Source organism: Nyctibius grandis, chromosome 3, assembly GCF_013368605.1.
Source record: "Nyctibius grandis isolate bNycGra1 chromosome 3, bNycGra1.pri, whole genome shotgun sequence".
NCBI lineage: Eukaryota > Metazoa > Chordata > Aves > Nyctibiiformes > Nyctibiidae > Nyctibius > Nyctibius grandis.
In genome coordinates this window covers 10,355,600-10,380,291 of record NC_090660.1, presented here as the reverse complement: position 1 = coordinate 10,380,291, position 24,692 = coordinate 10,355,600, and the positions used below count along the sequence as shown (strand labels likewise).

At 42.6% G+C, this 24,692-nt stretch overlaps 1 protein-coding gene across 2 annotated transcripts in view; it reads right to left on the bottom strand.

Annotated features, from left to right (window-relative positions):
* JARID2 (jumonji and AT-rich interaction domain containing 2) overlaps nucleotides 1–24,692 on the bottom strand; it is a 233,018-nt gene that overhangs the window by 119,719 nt on the left and 88,607 nt on the right. For both annotated transcript variants that reach the window (XM_068396444.1, XM_068396445.1), the window contains exon 2: nucleotides 13,726–13,861. In XM_068396444.1, coding sequence (XP_068252545.1) covers nucleotides 13,726–13,861 — 136 coding nt within the window. The remainder of the gene's footprint in view (nucleotides 1–13,725; nucleotides 13,862–24,692) is intronic.

The following is a 24,692-nucleotide window of genomic DNA, read 5'->3' as shown; positions in this document are numbered from 1 at the left end:
CAGCTAGGTTTGGGCCGGGAGCAGTTTCTCTGCAATTCGGAAGGAAGCCACTCATCAGTGCTTCGGGGACTTACGCAGGTTTGAGATGCTTTGTTTGTAGAGATGGCGCAAAAGGTGTTCAGCAACATCTGCTGCACATCACTGGTTAATAGGTAAAGTAAAACTGTAGTGCCTTGGTTTTGTGGGATAAAATTTATAGAATCAAGTTGCTGTTACATTTTGTTTGTTTGTGGCCAGCCATGGTGATCAAGGCCATTAGCAGTGAAGGCCAGGGCAGCTGACCCAGGCTGGCCCATGGGTGTGTGCTATGACATTAACATCAGGGTCACTCTAAAAGGGAAAGCTGCTGGGGAGGGGTGGGCCTGTTTTTGCTCTGCTCTCTTCTCATCTCCCATCCCTCTTTATCCTTCTTCTCAACAATGGGTATCCCTGGAGCAACTTGCCAGCACTCTGTGGGCTAAGTATAATTTCGTGTGTTTTGTATTACCGTTGATATTGGTTTTCTTATTTTATTAAATTTGTTTAAAATTTTAACCCATGAGTCTCCCTCATTTTCCCAATTCCCTTTCTTGGTTGGGGAAGGGACACTGGGTGAGAGAACAACTGCTTATTGTGTAGCCCTGGGTGTGGGCTAAATTAAGACACATAGCTTGCATAGTCTTAAACGTAGATTGTACTCGACCGAATTTTGAGAGGAAAAACGTGCATCACTGGAAGCTCTGCAGTCCGTGAGGTTCCAGCAGCTTTCTCTTTGTTTTTCACTGTAGTTTCCAACTAAATACTAATCCAGCATATTTCTTTAATTTCTATGATGGATGTGTGAGCTCCTGCAATGAAATCCTGTCACCAACCAAGGCACAAGGTCTGCGTTAAGATCTCAATCAGAAGGGCCATACCCAGTTTCTTCCTCCAAACAGTCCCTACATTCAGTCGAGCTATAAGCTTCTGGGGGAAAAGGGGGCACATTTTTGACATAATCAGTAGAAGTTTCTTACATGTTGGTAGATTTATTCCTCTGAAGTCATAGTTTCATTTGGCATGTCCCTACCTGGGTTAGGGCATGATGTTCCCTATGTAGGTGTTGCCTTCCAAAATATTCTTCTGCCCCCAACAGGGCACATTGGGACAAAACCTGCTCCCTATAGAGGGCACCTCCCCCCTCTTCATATTGGAAGAATTCCCCAAATCCTTCTGCTGAACTTGGCACTACCATCCACTCCCAAACCTTGGGGCTTAACGGTTGGACTCTATGACCCCTGAGGTCTCTTCCAACCTGGCTGATTCTGTGATTCTGTGGGGCTGAGGAGTGCTTGCCTTTCCTTAACTTCTCCCTTCAAGCTGCAGAATAGCATTCATTTTTAGAGAAAACAAAAACAAATCAAAAGCTTAGTGAGGTCCTTCCTATCATGCTTAGCGCTTTAGGGAACTGAAGTCTCCTCGTGACAAGAGGACACCAAAACACTACTTTCCATTGCTTTCAAACTGAGTAAAGGGAAACAGAGCCGACATGGAAAAGACCATCTCCATCAGTCTACTCTCTGGTTCCTGTTCCCTGAAGAACCTGGTCAACACAGGTCAAGAGGGAAAGCAGTCACTGGACAAAAGCTGAAAGCTATTTTGCTAAAACTTTGGTAAAGTTTCTGAGTCCTTCATCTGTAATGGTAGAATTTCTCCTGGAAGTAAGAAAGCACAAACTGAAGAGCAGTCTTTCTCAGCAGAGTCTATTCCTTTCTAAGTTTTCCTGCAAATTTAGTTTTCATGAGACTATCTCCACTGAGTCCATGATGATTTGAGAAGCTTTAAATAGAAATTTACTTAGCAGTCATAATTTTGATCCAGCCAGATGGTAATCCAGCACCATCTCAACATCCCACTATGCCAGGGAAATTGAAGGACTGGAAAACTATCTTCTCCATAAACCCCAATATTCAAGTTCCCAGACAGGACCGTAAACTCCTTTTTCCAATCAGTCAACTATTCTAAAAAAAAAAAAAACCAACAACAACAACAAAAAAAAAACCAAACAAAACAAACAAACAACAACAAAAAAAAAAAAAAAAAAAAAAAAAAAAAAACCAAAAACAAAAAAAAAACCACAACAAAAAAACCAGCCTGCTTTCCAGGCTGTTAATGGCAGACGCCTAGATCCATAACAGAAAGGAAGGCGGTTTTCTGTGCTGAGCAATGCCTTAACTAACGGCCCATTTATTCTACTTTATGAGCATAGTATTTGTATATAACCCTGTGTTATGCTCTGGATGTTAATCAGCCTTCAAGACTCTGCATGCCAGTTTTATTGGACCATGTTGCATGCTGGCATAAATGAGACTTTGTATCAATCTTCCTCCACCCTAAGAGAGATCAACATCAGCTCGTGGCTCAAAAACCTCTCTTCCACAAAGAACTTTTACTCTTCAACTCTGGTCTCTTGTTAATGAGACTTTAAACATTCAAGGACACTACCATACTGTGTGAAGGTAATCTACGAAAGAGTGCATTTAAATCTACAATTGCAAATGGGCTGTGTTTACCTACTTAGCTAAGACAGCCTTGTCCATTTCAATTAGAGAAGGTCATTTTCAAGCAAATGTAAACTGGCATTTGAAGTTCATCCCTGCAGGACAAGAAGATGAGATAAAGCTTCTGGGACAGGTTTCCATCTAAATAAATCTTGACAAGTAGTCCCTAACCACAGACCTTGTTGCTGCACAAAAGGCCATTTTCAATTGATTTTGGGGAGGGGGGAGAAGAGTAGCAACAACTATGTTTCAAGAAGATTTGGAATTCAAGCCACACTCTGGTAACTTCTATCCCTTATTCATGACTTTCACCCAGAAGTAATGGTTGCTGACCTCCCAAGATGTAAAGAGGCGGAACAACTACTGTAGAAAGCACCAGATTTTATTATGTTGGCAAAATGATAAAAGTTCTTTGCTTACTGTCCTGTCAAGTAGATTGTCATGTTGAAGAGTGTTGGGACTCTTCTCCTTGGAAGAGAAACAGCATCTTCCTGGACAGACGCACTATGGGAACCAACAGGATGGAAGGGGAACCGAGCCCTCCATGCAGACTGCATAAGAGGAATGTACCTCTCCTCAACCCTAGCTCACTCCCGTATGATGCCTCAGTTTTGAGGCTTTGCACAACCCTACCACTTCCTTCTGGCATATGCGGCCAGAGCACGAGAGAGCGCTTGAGGCTGTGAAACGAGATCCCAACACCACAACAGGGAGCAGAGGTCAGGAAAAAACAGAAGGGGATGAAATTCCTCTTCAACCCTCTCCATCCAATACACCTGCATCTGAAATGCTTCAGTACAACCCAGATGCCCTTTCTCAATGTCCTGTATGAAAGGACACGCTTCTACCATTGTTCTAGCACCCTCTCACTAACATTGTGACAGCATTTCCTCCCTGAAGCAGAAAGAAAATTCCCACATTATGAAGAAAGGGAAAAACTGTACTCCCTCTGTGCCATTTTCATCACTTTCAAGCTTCTTCCAATCTCTCCACATACACGGCAGGCATGACATAGAAACACTGGGGTGCTTTGCAGCCACAGTAAACAGAGCATCTTTAAAAACAGCTGGCCATGCATGAAACGCTTTCACCTTTCACAGCACCAGAGGAGACAACCACTGTCTGAAGGAGCTGTTTTAAGAAGAACCTGCTTTTGAGGCAACCTGGCTGAAACCGAGCGTGTCAAGGTGCAATTTACCTCTAACACTTCTGTTTACACACACACATGCAAAGACCAGGAAGAGGCTGAACTGAAATATTTTTAAGGTCGACTGCTACTGAAGCTAAGCGAGGGATGAGCGAAGGAAAAAAATGCAATTAAATGCTGGTGTGGTCTTTGGGCATTACTCAGAATGGGTGGCTGAGGCCAAATCTTTTGCAGGAAAAGTGGCTTATCGCCTGGCTTCCCAAATAGCACCGAAGGTCAGCTGAAGAGGTTTCAGGAGTTTGCCAGCTCTGTCCCTCTGTGGGATCCTTGGCAGATTGCTCCAGCTGGGCTCCTTCCAGCTCTTCCCTTTTTCCATTTTAGCAAATAACTTGAATAAAGAGAACAAGATGAAGGCTTTCAAAGATAACGCAGTCTTTCACAAACAGATGCAGAACAAAGCACAGGAAATTCTGAGCAAAGTAAAAAATGAATGTTGTCTGTTCAAGGCTTATCTGGAATGAGTTAGCCTCTTAGTGGACAGATCTGAAACATCACACGGTCCCAACTGCAATTGCAACGCTCGCTAACAGTCTTGTCAGGGGAGAAAACAGGATGGATAAGAGTGAAAATTCAGCTGCCTTTAGCTCTCGGAGCTGGAAACTCCGTCAGATGTACCAGAGACAACACCTGCAAGTCAAGCTTGTTGCTGTCATTCCCTGTGGCCCTAAGCACAATGCTTCTACATCTACATCTTTAACTGGACACCTCCTTCACAGTATTAAATTCATTTAAATCAGGAAATAAAGGACATCAAAAGCAGATTATTGAAAATGTGCATTCATCTAATTCTGGATACATCACATTAACTGCCTGTAATAAATCTGTGCTAGTCAGACACACAAAAAAGATTAAAAAATGCATGCCCATTTATTATGATGTAGAGCAATCTGCTATGACTTAACAGTATACGTGCTAAGCTGTATTTATTTTCTGGAAAACATTCACCCACAAGCACTGGGAAGTATCTGCTATGTGATCAACCTCTCATCAACATCAGTTACCGAAAGACAGCAGTTATTTCAGAACAGTTTCTTGGAGATTTTAAATCAAAAAGATACCACCAAAACCAAAGAGAAACGTGGAGTCATGAGCGCAGACCAATCTCCCAGGCTGTTATGAGCCATAAAATGAACGTGACTAATTCCTGAAGAGTTGTATTGCCCAAAAAGGTGACTGATTTTTTTGCTTTTCACAGCAGAAATTCTATGTTCAAACGTGGGTTGATGACACCTAAAAAGGAGGAGATATCGATCTACTGACATTTTCAGTTTACTCCACATCACTACAAGGATCCCTAAATCCATCTCGATTGGCAACCCATATGCTGAACAAGTCAAAGCCTGGGAACGCAGGTAATGGAGGGTATTTGAGGTGTAAAGTAAGGTGCATTGGCAGCTGTGTCAGGCAACTTGCAGGAGTGGCTACTGTGCCCATCAGCAGTTACAGCCATCTGTCACTAATCTCTACTTTTTCTTTTAAAACTGCTTTACTGCCAACATTAACACGATAAGGTTTACAGCACACATGACATCTGCTCTGATTAAACACAGCCTAACAGCCTGAAGAACATCCTGCTGGACCAGATAGTTCTCAAACTCTTTCCACTCGTTCAAGCCATTTCTGAATTGCCCTCCATATCAAGGAAAAACTGCTGTGGGGGTTGTAAGACACAAGACAGGCCCTTGAAGACTGGACATGTGTTCTCTCTCATACTCTGAAAGTGCTCCACAAAATGCAGTCTTGCACTAATAGCTCAAAGATATAGCGTAAAAATAATTAGCAAAAGCCTTATTCAAAGCTAAGCACAGACAGTTTCAGAAAATGCAGTTCCCTACGACTGACTACAGTAAACTATTACACAGTCTGTGTGTATGACAAACTTCTCTCTGCTTTTAGTTTGTGACACTGATTTTATTTCCTGTTGCTTTCCTGTTTTCTTAATAAAATAGAGTATGCTATTTCAATGACTGACTTTTTCTTTCCCTGCTGCTTTTCTGGTTATATCCCTTATTGTCTGTCCTTCAAATTAAAAACACTAGTTCTTTAATGTACAGTTTCCTTCTGTCAATCACAGGCAATGGGGGAGCAACAAGAATACTGAAATTTAAACTCTCTTCACAACAGCAGCTAAGTATTCTGACCTGCAGGCTTTTGGTCTTCACTAGAACATTTTAATAAACACTAAAATAATAATAAGCATTAGGCATCAGACAGAAAGAGGTAAAGTACCTTCCTCCCCACTCCCATGCCTTCTGACAACTATTGCTCTTAAACAGAGAAGCATTGTGCTCACTTTCTCTGAGCATCCTGCTGGATTGCTGCCTTTATCTCCACTTTGTGTCCGCACTGTGTGCAAATTTTCCATCCCTTTTGACAGCATGATCCACCAGACAAATCATGCTGTGGAACTCCACCATTTATACCACCTTTAACAGCTGTTTAATTTTGTTTTGATTTCTATCTAAACCACAAGTTATCTCCTTACCTCTTCTTAACACAACTCAACACCTGGAGAAAGCAAACAGCACCAACGACCAGTTCTCATCTCAGCAGATCACCAGCATAAACTTCATCCACCCCAACCCTGTCAGTTTGAAGGACAATGCTCTAAGCAGATCTCTCTGGTTTTTAAGATCCCAATAAAAATCTAATCATTAATAAAAAATATTAACAAATCTAAGCTTCTTTATCTGCCAACCAAAGAAATGGTTGAGTTAGACGCACCGCTTTGGATTCTCACTTAATATTACAGTCAAAAAAGCAGCTCTGCTAAGTGATGTCTTACTCTCATTTCTAAAATAAGCAAACTAGAATTGACAATTGACAATTTTTGACAGATCTGGCAATCCTACGAGGTAAAACCACCACCATCCTCTTGGCTGTACATGCCAGCCAAAAAGATGCCAGGGTGCAAATTTAGGTTGGCTAGCAATTTTATGGCTGCCAAAGACAGAATGAAGCAGTTTGCTTGTCCACACTCAAGGGTGCTCTCTGGACTCCTGATACAAACAATAAATCCAAGGCAGCAGCTATGCAGAATGACCCTGAGTCAAGGAAAACAACGTTGGTGTTCGCTGTTGGGGTTAAGGCAAAGTTTTGTTTCATGGACAGTCTACGCAATGAATTTCACCACTACATCAGTGGTGTGTTTTGTTGTTTTTTTTTTTTAAAGAAATACCTAAATCTAACACCTACACTTGTGAAGCACTTTTCAATGGATTTTTAAGCTGCATCTTTTCTTGCTCCTATTTCTGGCAACTGTTGTCCCTTCTAGCATCTGAGGCTGTGGTTAGACGAGACGACTGCGCAAATCCTAAGGCTGTGCTTAGACAAAATGACTGTGCCAACTGAGCAGCTTGTGCTATCAAAAGGGACAAGTCCCATCTCCTCTTCCTCCACCTTTCAGTCAAGGTATTCGGTTCCCCCATTTCCACCAAATGAACACTCAGTGCTCAGCTGACCTCTTCATGAACCTGTGTATTTCACTAAACTAGAATAAAATTATTTCTTTTTAAAAAACATTTTTCTGGGCTAGTTTTCTGCCACTTTAGTATGCTGAACCATCTGTACTGCACGGGCAGACAAATGGCCAAGTCAAATGGACAAGACAGGAGGTGAAAGGAGGGGGACGAGACCCACCAGATGCTGCTGAACTTTCCTACCTTTCCTCACCTTATTTATTTTAGACCTACAATAACTCAGTCTCTTATAGATTATGCATGCGCCTCTGCAGATTATTCATTGCCGTTTTCATTTTCCATTACCTACAATTAGCAATATTCGTGGAGGGAAGATTATTTTTAGAATTACTTTTACTAGAAATGCACTCAGGGGCAATAACAACTCTTTTTAGATGGTCATGAAATGAATTTTTAAGAAAATTAATTACACAATTCCTCTGTTTCTCTAGTTAAAAAAATATCCACCTCTGTTATGTTTGAGAGAAAAAGGATGATGGGTGTCCTGCAGGAGAAAATTTTCTGGCAGTCTTGCCAAATACTGAAATTATATTAAAACAGGAGCACAATTTGGACATAATCAAATTGGGTAGAGATCACGGAGGGCATAATTTGGCCTGCATAATTTTTATAAGTGGTGATGATGGAAAAGGCAAAAAGCGCCTGTGTCAGGCGATGAACAAGCAAGTCCCTGGCAGGCTTGAAAATTAATTCTGTTCTAAAAAACAAAGAAAGGAAAAGAGATTTGGAAATTTTCAATGGAGCCCAACCCCAACATCCTGTTATTTATTTGCTAATCTTTAAATTCACTTGACAGCAAGTGCCAAAGTGAAAGTGATGTTGAGTGCCACGACAAATCTGCTCAAATGCTTAATTTCTGAACCTTTTAGTTGAAAACATCTATATTTAATCACAGTTTAAAACTAGCCAAAAAGGCTGTTTACTCTGAATGTAAAGGGGATATCGCAAAGTTGAAAGAGGTATTTCTGTTTCTGTAAATGCATTTTAGAAATCCACTTACACAGACAAGGGTCCTTGGCACACTTACAATCTTCTACTAAAGCTTAGGAGACAGACAGACATTACCCACTGTCAACAAATGCAATTTCACATCACTGATGGAGTGAAAAGCTCCCTAGACAAACGTTAGCATAAAACCTTCTTCCAGGATTTAATTGCAGCTTTCAGAAAAAAGAGAGATGAAGTTACCAGCATATTTGAACCATCACAGTGAATGAAGTGGGCTACTTTCTTGTTAAAAATTCAAGGCTGGGTGGTAAAAATTCAAGGCTGGGTGGTGGTCCAGCCTACATGTCTGCACCAGGGAGGAAGGAGGCACACGCCACTCTAGGCACGTAGGGGCACAGCTGAGACAGCAGCACTTCCCCAAGGGCCATCATGTTTTCATCTGTGCAAATGGGAAAAGAGATGCGGCCTCAGCTTAGAGAAGACATGGTTGCGCTGCTGGCAGCTGCTGCCACCCCCATATAGCTGGCTTTTGGCAAATAACACATGGCACTGAGCTGAATTACCCGGCTTAGCTGTGTTTAGGCATTTCTACCATGACTGTTGCTATTTTTACGCCATGCCTGGGGTACCGTCTACATGGCCAGGAAAAAGAAGTTTTGCCAACAAGTTGGAGTCAGATGAACCCAGCCCCCACGCCATCCTACCACTGGCCACCTTTGTTTCGACATGGCCCGCTGGAGAGCATCGACAGACATCATCACGCAGTGAGCAGCAAACACCTGAAAATCCGTGCAGCAATGACAAAAATAGCTGTTTCGATAGCACTGCGGCCTGTCCGAGCCGGCCTGGCCAGTTAGCGTGGCAGCCCAGGGATGGGCAGACCCAGGCATCAGAGCAGGCTGATGCCACAGGGTCCACCATCGTAGTCCTGCCAAGGGCTGCCTTGGAGGCTCCTGCCTCTCTGTGCCGAGACGTCTCATTTTTGGAAAAAGCAAACCTCCAACAAAAGTCACATTAGCTTTTGTGCAGGAATGGCTGAGGGCAGGAGCAGACCAGCACTCACAAGGGAAGAAGGGGCACCACAGCCATCCGTGAACTGACCACTGCCTCCATCAGAGTGCTGACATTGTTCCTTCTCTGTTTAAAGAACATACATAAATGAATAAATGACTTTAGTAACCTTAGCCGTAAGGTGACATCTCTCAGAATAGCAAAATTACACATTTTTACTCATCTCTTGATTTACTAAATGAGCAAGACTTCCAACTTCTGCCTTGAACCAAAGCATTCCCTCACGTACAGTTGATTTCCCAACTAGATCATGTTTGCCACAAGCTCATCCTAGCTGGCATGTTTGGAAGCTGCCATGACACCTCTCTAGGACAAAGTATAGCTGCTGAAAACGCACTATCTGCTTGAATAATTCTAACATCTCGTTTGTCATCTCTGTAGATTAACTAACCACCTTAAACAAACAAGCACCTTTTAGCACTTTTTCCATTTATGAAATGCTAGGACTTCTGTATCACAAATTTATTCTTTATCCTAAGTTTTGAAAAATAGAATTTAAAATCCTATATTATAAAAACTTGCTTTATTATATACTCTGTTGAGGGTACTGGATTTATTCTCATAAATAGAATGCAAGCAATAATTACATCTTTCATTGCCTTTTTTACAGCCTTATCTCACATTTTAAACAACACAAGAAGAAAACGATTTCCCAGTAGAATTAGTTTTCCTTTTAGACGAGGATCTCTGAAAATTGGTATCACAATTCCAAACACCAATCCCTATTCTTAAAATCCTAACACAAATGACAGGCAGCAGTAATCAAAATCACTAAAGAGGTCCCTCTGGGTTTTCCAGCACATGACCTTGTTTCCATAATCAGAGTTCCACTATCCCATTTAGGGCTGCAGAAGGTTTCTTGACAACCTGCAGAAGCATCTCCTTCAGATTTTATATTCCCACATGCTGAAGAGGAACACGTAGCAAACAAAGGCATACTGTAGGGTGTAATTCTGTACTCTCTGAATATCTAGAGTCAACATAAACATGCATGCAATGTATCCACCGATACAATAGCCATAATATACCCGCTCATCTTCCTTTGAAATCTTTCTAGCTTGGGGTGGGAAATAAGAGTAAATAAAGCAGAAAAACAGTTAGGATGAAAAATAACTGGCAGCACAAACATGTAACCAAAAATCATCAGGTCAAAAGGAGATATAAAAAAAGGTAGGAGTAAGGAGACCTGCAAACACACCACCACCCCAAACAAAATCCCTCTACTTTAATCAGAACCACCTAAGTAACAGGGCTTCAGCCACAAACTGAAAATGGCAGGATCGTTTTCAGGATAACAAATATCTTTAATAGTGAAGCGGAGACAGCCAAGGTATTATAATATGTATAATCTCCCAAAATCAATTTGAATTTTTATTTATTTATTTTAAAATTTATTTTACTTCTATTATTCAGAGAGGCATGGAAGTTAATTGTCTCTGTGCTACCACCAGCCCATCTTATAGCTTCCAGAAACTTCAGTACAGAAAAGACTCCTGTTAATGGGTTTATCTCTCACATATAAAATGAACTTGCTTTTCACACTATCAATCAAAGAGGCACCACTATTCCAGCTACCAAATCATTAGCAGTGATACTACTGTACGCACCAGCTGAAATACCATTGACAATCACTTTCATACAAGTTTAGTTGTAGCTTGGCAGATGCTGGCAATGCAACTTTTGTAGCATGTTTGTGCAACTTCAGCCACTGTATGCATCCATACACGCTTAAAGACACCAGCTGCACGGGGCTGGTGCATACTTTACCTTCCTCTATTGCCAAAATTAAGTACTTTCTACTGAAACAAATTACAGGTTGCAAGTCTATAAATAAATAAATTTAAGGGATGACAGTTATAAAAACAGAACAAAGAAACCTCTCTGCTCTACAGATGGTGGCACTAAGATCAAATCCTGCTACCTAGTTGTTCGCGGTCCCCTGAGCTCTCAGAAGTACGTGAGACCAATCCATGCTTCCCCATTGAGCAGGGAGCTCGGAGAGCTTGAACTCCGCTCAGACCTCTCCTTCCCACTCCTGGAAATGGTTAAATTTGCCAGGTACTGGAAGGTGACCTATTCGATTTTCAACAGCTGAAGGAGCAATATCCTTCAGAGTTCACTAGGGACAGCGATGGGGCCGTGCAGCACAAACCCTATGCTGGATGAAACCCTTTCCTTTATGTTTGCAAGGCAAAGCACCCTGACCAGAATTCAAGTGAGGGGAGCTCAGCTTTACAGAGGCACTGAACACATTCAACCTCAAATTATTTCAGCTAGATTCCCACCACCCCCTCCCCAAGAGCTATGGGTGCTGAATATTAATAAAGAGATTGCTCACATAAAACTACATTTAACTGCATGCTACCTTTTGGAGTAACACACAAGAAATATTGGTTGTGGCCTGCATGTTGGAACAAAGGACACAAGCAAGGAAATATTTTTTTATTCCATTGGTATGAAATCATGGATCTAAGGCTCACCCTTAAAATACTACATTTTCCTAAATTCAAAATAGCTCAGTAATTTCTCAGGATGACCTGCTTTTTCCTCAGTCCACAGAGACCTGTGGATTTGAAAATACATGGCTACGTTTTTTAAAAAAGATGTAGTGAACAAATTGTATGTTTAAATAAATTTTCTTAATGTCACCGCACAATATCAACCCTCCTCCATTTGCAAACCTTTTTTTTCTGCATAACGAAACACTCTTCCAAGTATCAGTGGATAAAAAAAGCTTTTGGACAGCGACATTGAAATAGAGCAGCGCTGAGACAGTACATTTAAAGAATCATTTAGCAAACAGAAAGAGTAAGACAGAATATCATTCTGGCTCAAAAAAAACCAAACCCCCAAAGAACTGATCACCTTCTTCTGTCAAAAAGCACTGAACGCTACAGTTCTGAATGCGAGAGGCAACCTCTGAAGATGCAAGCCATGCCACTGCCAGAGGAAGCCGGTGGCATGCTCCGCGTCTGGTACCTGCATCAACACAGCATTCCCAGCCAACTCACTTTTCATCTAAGCTGCCTTCGGAGAAACTAGACACCATAAAAACCTCAGTCATCCTGTAACCTGGCACACCATCAAAGCCTCCTAACACACAATTACTGTGCTTCACGCCTTTAGACTTTTTTCCTTTGACTAAACAAAACCCCCACAATGGAATAAGAAACTTTCCAAGAGAAATTGTGTTTGACAGAAGATCAATGATGCAGAGGTGTTGGAGGGGAAAAAACCCAGTGCTGTTTTGTGTACACCTCCAAGCTTATTAATGGCTTGCTGCTAAAGCTAGATGCCCCTTCCCATCAGATCAGTATTTGATATTATTACTGAACTCAGAAGTCTGAGGTCTTCTTTAATCACATTAAGGAGTTTCCAATTGCTTACGCAATGCAGTAACTTTACCATGCTGCCTGCAGCTATCCAGCCATTCCCCTAGGTTTTTGCCTCACTGGCAATAACACTCAGTGAAAACACAGTGAAATTTGACTCACCGTGTCAAAAATGCAAGCTACATATAAATATGAATAACCTACCAAGTAAGCATCCAGCTGCTGCTTTAATGCATTAGCACATGTATAGTTATGCACATGCTTAAAAGGGACTGCTATAACCTCCATAAAGAAACAAATAAGCTCTTGTGACTGAAGAGAAAACCGTAAGCCTGCCCAGAAATTCGAATCCTGCTAGTCATCACTTTCAAGGCTCAAGCCAGCATGACAAAGCCTTTTCAAGAAAGGGTCCTGTGTCAGGGAGTGAATCTGAAAGAGACACGCTTTATATTCACCTCTCAGGACACCATGGCATTTTTAAGCGAGCTGTAAGGGAAGGGGAAGCAACAGATAATAACTGGCCAAAGGATTAAATAAATAAAATTAAACTCCTTTCAAGCCCCTGTCATCTAGGCTTGTCTGCATCTCCTTTTAAAACCTTTAAACAACTGCTCTGTGAACTGCTAAACTAGGGGAGTCCAACGTCCCAGCATTTGTGTCCTCTCAGTCCTTTAAATCTTTCTCTGTAGGTCCTATGCTACTTCACCTCCGGACAATAGGCAGCGTGGGCTGAGATCACTCCAGAGTTACAGATGCTGGTTAGCCAGTTTCTTGCATCTAAATGACATAGAGTAGATAAACTCTGTCTGACTGTCCTTCCCCAAGATAACTGAAGCCTTTAAACAGATACCTCCTCTGTCGTCATACTCAGCACACCAGGGAGCAGACTGACCAGAGAAGTCTTTTTCTACCGGACAGCAGCCTGTTCCTGTCCTCCTCTCTGACACCTACCTTCCACCCTGATCCCCACTTCAATCGGTTCGCCAGAAACCAAAACATATGGATTGTTCAAACCAAGCATTTTAAGTACTTCAGAAACAAGTTCTTCTGTGCAGATCAAAAGGGCTCAGTGCACACCAGATGGTGCACTGGTCTCCTTCCTCGCTACAGCAGAAGAACCACATTGAAAAGGACTGAGTCCTTCCAGCGGTACCACAGAGGCAGCTCACCGTTCACTGCCTTGAGGCTCCCACTAATGCCATCGCCATGCTGCCGTTTCTGTGCGTTCTTGAACTCCTTCAGAGATAAATAAAGGACCTTCCGCACCACCCTCTCCTCTGACCAGGGAATCCCATCGCTGTCATCCTAAAGAAGACGGAAACGGAAAGGAGACATTAGTTGCATACATCTGAAACAAAAACAAAACAAACAAAACCCAAAACTCTAGGGCTACACAGATTATTTTTCATTTAAAAAAAAAAATATAAGCTGAAGAAAAATATTGTGTAACAAAATGCAACCTAAACTTGACCAGCTCTAACAGAGAACAGAAACATAACTATTATCATCAAATCAGAGCATTAGTTCCTCTAATCCTTTATCCTGTGAACAGCAGGAGCCCTGTACCAGGTGTTAAGACAGGAGGTGAAACTTATTTGTTAAAATCCTCATAATGAATCCCTTACAAGAAATCTATCACAGCCAGGAAGTGCTCTCCCAGGTAATTAAGAGGAGAGGAAAAAAACCCACCATTAATTGACCACTGCAGGAATTTAAGAGGTAAATTTTGTGAACCAACTTCTCCTGTTGCCATTTTGTCCTTGGTTAGAGCCTCTTGGCTCAGGATTTTTTTTCCTCTGGTTTAGTGATTTGCATTTATTGCAGTGTTACAATAAAGTTGTATGTTGATAACAATGAAGTTATTCTAAATTTATCTCAGCATGAAGCCAAGTGGAATTTGGCCCACGGGGCATATGTTTTCTGCTTTATTTTTAGGAGACAAATGCTATATTGTCAAAAGGAATATTAGTGTATGTCATATTTAGTACTTGCTTTAGTTAAAAGATTAATTCCCTGGAAAAGCATTTCCCTAAAGCCTTTAGCATTCAAATAAATTAAGTCAGCAAATTGATATAAAGACATAAGTGAGATCAGGTAAGTCATCATATCTTCATAAGCCCTGTAATTGTCTCGGGGTCTTCAAAATCACTATTTGAGCATTCTTGCCCTTGAATTCCTCAAGGGTTACATCATTGCCAAGCAAAAAGATTAACATTTCTAGACAGGCCTTATTTAGGTAAGTGTACCACTGCATAATGCCACATTGCATTGGAAACCCCAAAAGCCCGATCAGCAATTCCCACCAGGAGGCAGGAGAGTTTATACCATCCCATGAGTCAAAGAAGTGACCAACACTATCAACTTCAGGAAAAAAAAAAAAATCATAGAATCATAGGATAGTTTGGGTTGGAAGGGACCTTTAAAGGTCATCTAGTCCAACCCCCCCCCTGAAGCGAGCAGGGACATCTTCAACTAGATCAGGTTGCTCAGAGCCCCATCCAACCTGACCTTGACCGTTTCCAGGGATGAGGCATCTACCACCTCTCTGGGCAACCTCTTCCAGTGTTTCACCATCCTCATGGTAAAAAAATTTCTTCCTTATACCTAGTCTAAATCTATCCTCTTTTAGTTTAAAACCATCACCCCTTGTCCTATCATAACAGGCCCTGGTAAAAAGTTTCTCCCCACCTTTCTTATGAGACCCCTGACTTCGTTTAGCCTGTACCCAGGGCTAAACAATAAGCAGTTGTTCTATCACCCAATGTCCCCTCCCTAACTGAGAAAAGGAATTGGGAAAAGAAGGGAGACTTGTGGGTTAAAATTTAAGCAGACTTAATAAAATAAGGAAACCAATATCAATGCTAATACATAAGACACAAAATTATACTTAGCCCACAGAGTGCTGGCAAGTTGCTCCAGGGATACCAATTGTTGAGAAGAGAAGATGACAAAGAAAAGAACAGAACAAAGAACTCCACCCATCCCCACCAAGCTTCCCCATTTGTAGTGAACCTGACTTTAATGTTATAGCACACACCTGTGGGCCAGCCTGGGTCAGCTGCCCTGGCCTTCACTGCTAATGGCCTTGATCACCATGGCTGGCCACAAACCGAAACAAAATGTAACAGAAAACATTTTATCCCCACAAAACCAGGACAACCCCTTCAGGTACTGAAAGGCTGCAATAAGGTCTCCCCAGAGCCTTCTCTTCTTCAGGCTGAACAACCCCAACTCTCTCAGTCTTTCCTCACAGGAGAGGTGCTCCAGCCCTCTGATCATTTTCATGGCCCTCCTCTGGACCCAATCCAACACGTCCATGTCTTTCTTGTGCTGAGGGCCCCAGAGCTGGACGCCATACTCCAGGTGGGGTCTCATGAGAGCGGAGTAGAAGTGCAGAATCACCTCCTCCAACCTGCTGGCCATGCTTCTTTTGATGCAGCCCAGGGTACAGTTGGCTTTCTGGGTTGTGAGCGCATATTGCCGGCTCACATCCAGCTTTTCATCCACCAGTACCCCCAAATCTACCTCCTCAGGGCTACTCTCAATCCCTTCATCCCCCAGCCTGTATTGATACCAGGGGTTGCCCCGACTCAGGTGCAGGACCTTGCACTTGGCCTTGTTGAACCTCATGAGATTCACACGGGCCCACTTCTCAAGCTTATAAAATAAGTATACTTCAGGGGGACCACTGATAGCTTTTTCTTTGCTCCCTCTAGTGAGATATTGGCATTCAGCTGCTTAAATGTGATGAAAAATATTCTCCCCCCACCCCCCAAAAAAAAAAATCAGTATAACAAATTACTGGGGGTGGGGGGTGGAGACACAATGAGTGCATCAAAAGCAGACAGCATTTTGGCAGCTGCATGTGCACTTCACAAGAGGAACAAGCTACTATATTTTGAAGAAGGCTGAGCTATACCCAGGGAGCTTTAGGGCACGGGCAGCTCTGGGCCAAGAAAGCAAACTTTGTAACCCAACACCCACAGCAACCAAAAAAAAAAAAAAAAGTCTCCAGGCAAGCCTTTTAAAAGGCCTAGTACATCCAGCTATTTTGTCAACAGAGGTTTACACAAACAACTCCGGCTTACCATTTTGCTGCCAACACAACTTCAGCCCTAACCAGAAGCAACACTAAGCACAGGAGGGCTGCAGCCTGCTCGATTTCAACAAAGCTTGCCCAAAGACGGCCCATTTCAGTTCCCACTGACTAGTAGGTACGGAGAAGAAACCTGGACAGGAATCCCACCGACAAGGGCCTGGCTAGATGCCACGCATTTCTGTTGTCACAGAAACTACTTATTAAATCCTCAGGGAATCGCGCTCAGTTAGGAAATGGTCATAAGCACCTCGGCACCCGTCTGTGTTATGGACACAGGCCTGCAGACAGCGCTCGCTCCTTTCACCGGCGTTTGTACAAATTCCTAATATAATGGGCAGCAAGAGTGAGGAAGAGGACGAAGAGCCCTCTGACCAGGCACACTGCTTCTGACTCTGAAGCCTAGACAAGTTATACAGAAACCCTAACGAGAAGCAACAAAACCACCAACCTGTATTTTATATACTTTAAGCCAGGCACATACCAGACATGTAATGATTTGAGTCCAGTGAACGTAAGCTGTACTCAGAGACATGCTGCTTTCCTCGGCCCCTGTCAGCCTGCGGCCTCTCTCCTGTGAAACACCAGGCCCATCCCGCAGCCATGAACAAACCCCTTCCCTGCACCTGACCCTGCGAACCCAGAGGAGCTGGAAGCTGCATGAAAACATTCATCGGTTCCTGATCCCACCGGCCCTTTTATCCCTGATAAAAACGCATCCAAAAAATTTAAAGAAGAAATTAATGCCACTTAAACCCACTTTGTCATGACAGCTCACTGCAAGGAGCACAAGGCAGCATTCGCTGTTTCAGTAGCGAGAGGGTGAAGCCTGCTGCCAGGATTGATCTTTAAATTGGTATATGCCAACCAAGCAGCCTACTACAGCAGATAAGTGTCCTCTGGCAAGCACAACCCATGGCCCGGGAGACGCTGGTTGTCATCCCTCCTGCAGTAGGGAAGGAGATGATCACCACACACCAGAGGCCTCTGGTCCAGGCCACCCTCTCAAAGTATTTCTCTGAATAGCCTCAAGTCATCTCCCTCTCCTCAGACAACGTGCTGGACACGCAAAAGGAGAGCATGCAGACCAGCACCCTATTTTCTGAGGGACACCACCATCAAGCTGTCTTCCTGGTGTCAGCTGAAGGCTCCAGCCCTGCTGCAGGAGACGCTCCTGCCTTCCCACCGGCCCGGGGGCTGCGTGGGCCACAGTGCCACCAGCGAAGGGACGGGTCCCAGGAGGTGGGAACAAAAGCCTCCCTCAGTAGCCCCCAGAGCAACGCAGCAACATTTCACACCAGCTCTCGATTCACGGAGCTGTAAAACTCAAGGTGGACCATATTGGCTTCATCCCCCCTCTATAGTAGCAGCACTCTCAATAGAAACACGCACAGAGGAGTCTCTCCACACCAGGGCTCCCACCAGCCGAGGCTGCAGTCTCTGTCCTTGCCTATACCACTCTGCTGTGGGTTTTCCCCACACCCGTCACTTGGCTTGAAAAAAAGGACCTCAAGTTCCCCAACACCGTGTTATCCAAGGTCAGCAAAACAGGGGCTAAGCCACTGCCAATGCCCGCGTTCCCACAGCTCCATATGCACGAGCAATAAAAAGGTTTCACAATCGTCGACGGCATCTTCCCCAGAGCCTGCGGCACAAAAGCAGCCGCAAGTCAGAGAGCAGCTGACTCGGAGCCCAGCTGAGATGCTGCTCCTCCAGCGATGCAGCTCCAGCTCCCGACACGTTTAACCATAATTACATGGGTCAGATTGTCTCTGCCTCGTCACGCCAGTGGAGGGAGAGCCGGCGCGCGCCCTGCTCTGCACTCACACTGCCAACAACTGGAAGAGTTACCTCACTTGAGCAAAACAACATACAGACGCACCCAGAAAGATTTAGAAATATCCTCAAGTGAAGCCTTGAGGAATTTAATCTATGTAACTTCTCAAAAGCACACAAAAAAGAACCCTCAAAGGGACTGACTCGATTGCTGCCTTTAAATATTTCCACAGGGAGTAGAAATTTGATAATAGATGGCTCTCGAGGCTGGCAGAGAGGGGTATAATATCATCCAACAGCTGGAACCTGAATACAGAAAAATGTAAAACAGAATTAAAGAACAATTTCCGCAACTGTGCAAGTAATTAGCCATTGAAATAAGTTACAGGGAACTAATGGATTGTCCATTATTGACTTAGACCCAAAAAAGGACTGAATTAGCATCTTAAACTGTAGGTTCATCACCACAAGCCCATAGCCTTTACTGTGCAGAAGGTCAGTCAAGATGATTTCTGCCTCCCCTTCTGACAGTGAGATTAACTTATGAACTTGGTAAAAAAGTAACAGATGCAAACAACCAGGGAAGCCCTGGAGCAGAATTAAGAAACAGAACTGCATCATTTCCTTTAAACTGCTAAAAAAATTAATCATGCCACCTTCTTTGTTATGCCATTTCGGGGAACCACATGTCGTACATTTATATCTGAACTTCAGTTACCAGGGCAGCCAAGCAATAGTTTAGCAAGTTCAGTCTGAGGGGACGGGGAAGAGGAGCACAACCTCCGTTTACCTATGCAGTACGTTCCTGCACAGGAGGCTGCCTCGCTGATAGCAGGGCAGCTCTCTTCCGCACTACCTGGCTGTCAGCTTGCTTTCAGCTCTACAGTTGTAGAGGTGGTTTGTAGAAAAGTGCAACAGGCTACTGCCACATACTGCTAATTTGGGAAGAAATATACATATACACACACACACATGTGCGTGTTTGGTTTTGCTATGTGCATATTAAATGTGTGTAATACATTAAATATACAATACTTATATATTAATGTGTGTATACAAGCTAAAATATATACATATTAATATATAACGTATACAGAAATATAAGTATATATAGATATCCATAAATAATGCACATCAATATATAATGTGTATATATTTGCAATAAAATAAAAACATGCACTACCCCATACCTTTCACCATTCACCTATAGCTTAGCGTTTGTTCACTGCAGTTCAGCTGCCTAGCTCGCACACGTGGCCTGCAGGCAGCCTTCCTATTTCTGAAGTTATACTCAAATCCTCAAAAAAACCCAAACAAACAAAAAAGCAAAGCCGGCAGAATTGAGAGGCAGGCTTCACGCCACCTCCTGGGTAGGTAAAACGGCAGCCTGAAGTAGCGGGTGCTGCTGCATGCTGCTTTGCTCCATGAGAAGCAGCAGAGCATACGCGTACGCATGACTCAAGCTTCTCCGTTCATTCATCGCCAGATACGGCATTCTTCAGCCTGGCCTGGCCTTGCCTTAAGCAAACAGGAGTCACAGTTCATGGGGTAAACCAGAGCTGGAACAAGGGAGAATGCATGCACCACTCCACGCTATTTGTTTTACTTTTATGTAAATACTTTGATAGCAGTGATGGTTTTATTTGAAAAGTCAGGACATTGTAAGGTACAAAGATACTTATAAGCATGTGTGTTATGACTCAGTGTGGCTGGCGTGTTTCCAGCTCTCTCTTTGGGTCTTTCCCAAGCACGCATCTCCTGACCCCATTCTTCATGCCAGGTTGCAGAAAGCAAAACAACAAAACACAAACCCCCTCTTCTTTCTTTTTCCAGCGCTGCAGCCAACGCTCGGTTAAAATCACTGTGGCACCCAATGCCCTAAATGAATATGCTTTCATGGTTCAACAGCCCCCAGAGAGTCTTTCCCGCAGATGTAAGAAGGTCATTTTGAAGCAATGGGAAAAATAAACCACAAGCTTCTACCCTTTCCTCAAGGATATTTTTGAAGGAGAACTATTTCAAAGGGTGTTTTTTTCTGTGTTTAGTTAGCAACAAAACAAGAATATGTCTTTTGCATGAAAAACAGACAACACATTTTCAGAGATCATATAAATTACTTTTCAGCTGAAGGACCAAAATGGAAATGTTTGTTTACTAGATTCAAGACCTGCAACACATTTTTGCCTTCTGGCTATATATTATCAATAGAAAACAGTTATACCTGTTTTTCTTTAAAAGCCAGACCTAAGAGAAATTGGTGGAAAACCTAGATACGCCTTCTGAGGCCGAAAGAGATCTTCTGTGCAGTCTTAGGCACCACTGCTAAATGCGATTAGCACACACATTCATTTACAAAGCCCACTTCCTCGTTACACGTACTTATGAGAAAGTCTTACTACTGTATCGATACATGTACTTTCCCCGTTGTGTTAGCAAAGGTCTCCATTGTATTGCAAAGTCCCATCAACCTTCTCACCATCCCGAATGCACATCGTACTCACAGAGGAACACCCCAGTGTTGGCCCATCGGTGCAAACTCTCTCTCTCCATAAATCACAGGAACAAGTGGGCTGATCCACAACCAGACAGCATAAGCTCCTGTCAGGAGAACCTCCTAGCAAAAGTGTGAACTTCCAGGGCGATGATTTGAAACCAGACTCTAATATATTCAACTGAAGCTACATAAATAAAGATTTTTGGCTCCTTCTGGCAACTATCATGCTGCTTGGACTTCTTACTGCCAAGCACATCATCGTGCAAACATATATACCCACAGTAATATCCTTGCAGTCTTTTGCTTACTCCCTTCTCCTCTCAGAATAAAGTTCACACTTATTTAATATTCAACCTTTTAATCAAGTTTAACTATCTAGATAGGATGTAGCAGTTCCTCATTTAAAACAAACTGCTTATATTCAGTGAGAAAAAATAAAACCTCATGAATGGTTTAAGTTGATGAAGATTGATACAGCTTGGAGACTTTATAGTACAGTGACTCATGCCTTCTGGAAAATGTAATCTGTTCTGTCTAGTTTAGGAAAATAGGTCATGTTTTTAAAATGTGCTAACTAACATGAAGAAAGGGGAAATTTTCTTTATTAATGGTTCTGTTACAGCATTTAAGTGTATCTGGTAATTATAGCGACTTTTTCCCTCATACTTCCAGAAAACTTCCCCAAAGAACTCATGTTACATTACAGCCTCTGACTGGCAAGGTTAACCAAGGTTAACATGGCAAAGAAAGGATGGAGGAAAAAAAAAAACCTCTCTTCTTCCAGCTTTTGCAATTCTCCTACAGTTTTCATCCCCTGCAATCTCCCGTTTGTTTGCGCTCGTTCGCAGACTGCTGCACGGGGGATTGTGCTTCCTCCTTTCAGACCGAATTCTTATAAGATCAACGTGGGAGAGAAATGCTCTGGTTTTTGGGTCACTAAAGGCCTCGGGCACTTTTGAGCCCAGTGAGCTTCAACCTGCTGTTGCAAGAATACATTAGGGTAGAAGAGTAACAGTCTAAATTTCCAAACACAAGTTGCTAGTGTCTTCATACAGGCTGCCAGAATTGAGACATAAAAAATAATTCCTAACTCTATCTTAGGGCTAATAATGAGATATTTAAAAATAGCGGGTTCATGTGTTAATGGTTTCTTTTATATGAACTCAGGGGCCTCGGTGATGTTTCTGAACCTCTAGAAAACTACTACTCAACACGAAACTAGTGAAAGCTTACAAGACATCAACTGTTTCCCCTGTTGGTCTACCAAGATAAACACTTTTAAAAAAAAAAAAAATGGCTAAACACAAACAAATTCAGAGTAAGGCCAGGTCTAAAGCTTCCTAATTTATCGACTTACAGCAGGACTTCGACTTGAACCATCTCTCACCAATAGCAGTGACTCCATGGCTACAACTTTCTTAGGCCGGACTAGGAATCTAACCAAGCATTTTGCACACAGAGTGCCAGAGTTTCGGGCTCCAAGGAGAGCTGGCAGCACGCAGAAGCCATCCACAAAAAGCCAAGGGTGGCAGAATGCTGGAAGAAAGAGGTGTGAAGGGACAAGATAATTATTCAGACTGGCATAGGGGTTTTCATAACCAGCTTAAGCGAATTCACCTGCCACCACGTGGGATGCACCTGCCCCAACCCTGATGCCAGCACTAACCCTTATGCGGCCGTTTGACTAGCCTGACTGGGGAAAAGACTCGAAATCTCACCCCAAGACAAGAAAATGATCGTTTCCAGACAGATCGGCTCCCTTATTCCTACACATGTTGCCATATGGGAGTTACTGCTGGGGCAGAGAGAAAGGCAGGACTACCCCTTTTAGCAGCAACCCGTGCCTCGGAAGGATGCAAGCCCATCATGACACCAAACCATGACGGCCACCGTAAGGAAGGGAGGGCATCACAGATGGTATTCAGGAAATTAAAATCACTTTGCTGTAATATAACTACTGTAAACCCCAAATACCTCGTTGCATTCAGATGAACCATACACCTTTTTTCCACAATGAACTATTTCACTTTAGGGCAGTGAAAGGGAAATATACAGGAGTTATATCTGTTAGAGGGACAGGGCCTGCCCCATTTCAGGTAGGTCAGCCTGACAAGGTACAATCTGCTGTTTGACCATCACTTGCAGCCAATTTATGCCCAAGCAAAAGCTGTGACTTGATAAACAGGTTCCTTATTTGGTGCTCTCTTCAAAAAAAGGGAATGTCTCCTAAAATGCACGTTGAATTATCTTTGAAAGGGTATGCTGTATACAGATACGTGCCTCCCAGGCAGAAACCAAAATAATTTAAGCATCACTTCTCATGTAGGTGAACAGGTATAAAGCCCTCTTAAAAGAAAAACAAACAAACCGACTTGATGGGGGACACTCACACTGCAGGTCTTCACTTCTCTGAAACACCATGAAATAATGTACACTTATCTTTGATTACAGACTACTAAAAAACTACAGCTGAAATTGGATTAGAAACTTCTGCTGAAAAACAATTTATTGCATAACACAACTCTGACAGCCTGGGTTTCTGGCCACCAACTGAGCCTTTATAAAAATCTGCTGGGCAGCTGCCAAATCAGCTCTTTGAGCCTTGGCATGTCCGACATCTGAGACAGTAGTCAAAGCAGCCACATGTCCTGTGCCATCCACAGCCCTGCAACTTGTATGGTTAAACGGCACTGTCAAAGAACAGAGCAGTACAAGCCATTAAGCACACAAAGGTAAAAATCTCCTGCAGCTGTGGATCTCTGATCACCCTGCAGAAGACTGAGAGCCACAGCAGGATTTTTTCTTTTTCAGGATCTGGTATTAATTTGAACATAAAAGTAGCTTATTAAGAAGAGGGAAAGAGAGAAGCAAGAAGTGGTAGCAAGCTCCAAAAAACCTCCGCACTCCTAGCTGAAAATCGCTGCCATTTATAAATTTCACATTCCAAATATTGTTACTCTGTCTCCAGTTCTAATTAAAAATCTCCACCAAGTACACTTCAGATAGACAAATAAAACCCAGTATGCACAAAGAGCATTCAGCAGCTCAGGATAATTAAACTCAAATATATTCTTTCTAATTAATTTCATTTTGATTCAGTTCATCTTTTTATAAGGTGTTCAAGTTCCAGTATGCAACCATACAAATACGGTCCAATAAAAAGTGATTTCTGCAGTTTAAATGTTTGCTAAGATGACCTACAGATGGGAAGTTTTAATATGGCTAATCCAATCCTTCTGCATATTATAATTATCTTAAGACCTTTTTCCACCGTCAAACAGAAAGCTTGATCCTTTACTTGAAAAATAGTAACCACTTTTGCATGCCAAAATAGTGTCAAGGTAGTAGGGAAGAAAGAAAGCCACAACTGGTGTGTTATAAATTTGCCTTCACTATTTCTACAGGAATTTAGAGATCTAATTTTTTGGCATCTCACAGCGTTTAAAAGGTCAGTGGTATCAACATTTTAGAGAAGCTGGAGTACTGTTGATGTGTTTAGCATCTATCCTCACAAGTACAACAGGAGGTCAGTGCTTACGTCATTTCTTTGGTAGAACTTTGGTACCTCGATGATGAAGCCTTGCCTATAATAGGAAAAGATCTGTTCAACTGTCTGCTTTCTAGGAATACAGTAGTATATACCAGCAAAAACATCCATCTGTCAATATATAACTTACATTGCTCCCTCACTGAAATAAATACACTAGCCCAAAGCCTATATAGCTTAGCTACATTATTTAATATAGTTGTGCCCATCAGGAACGTGACAT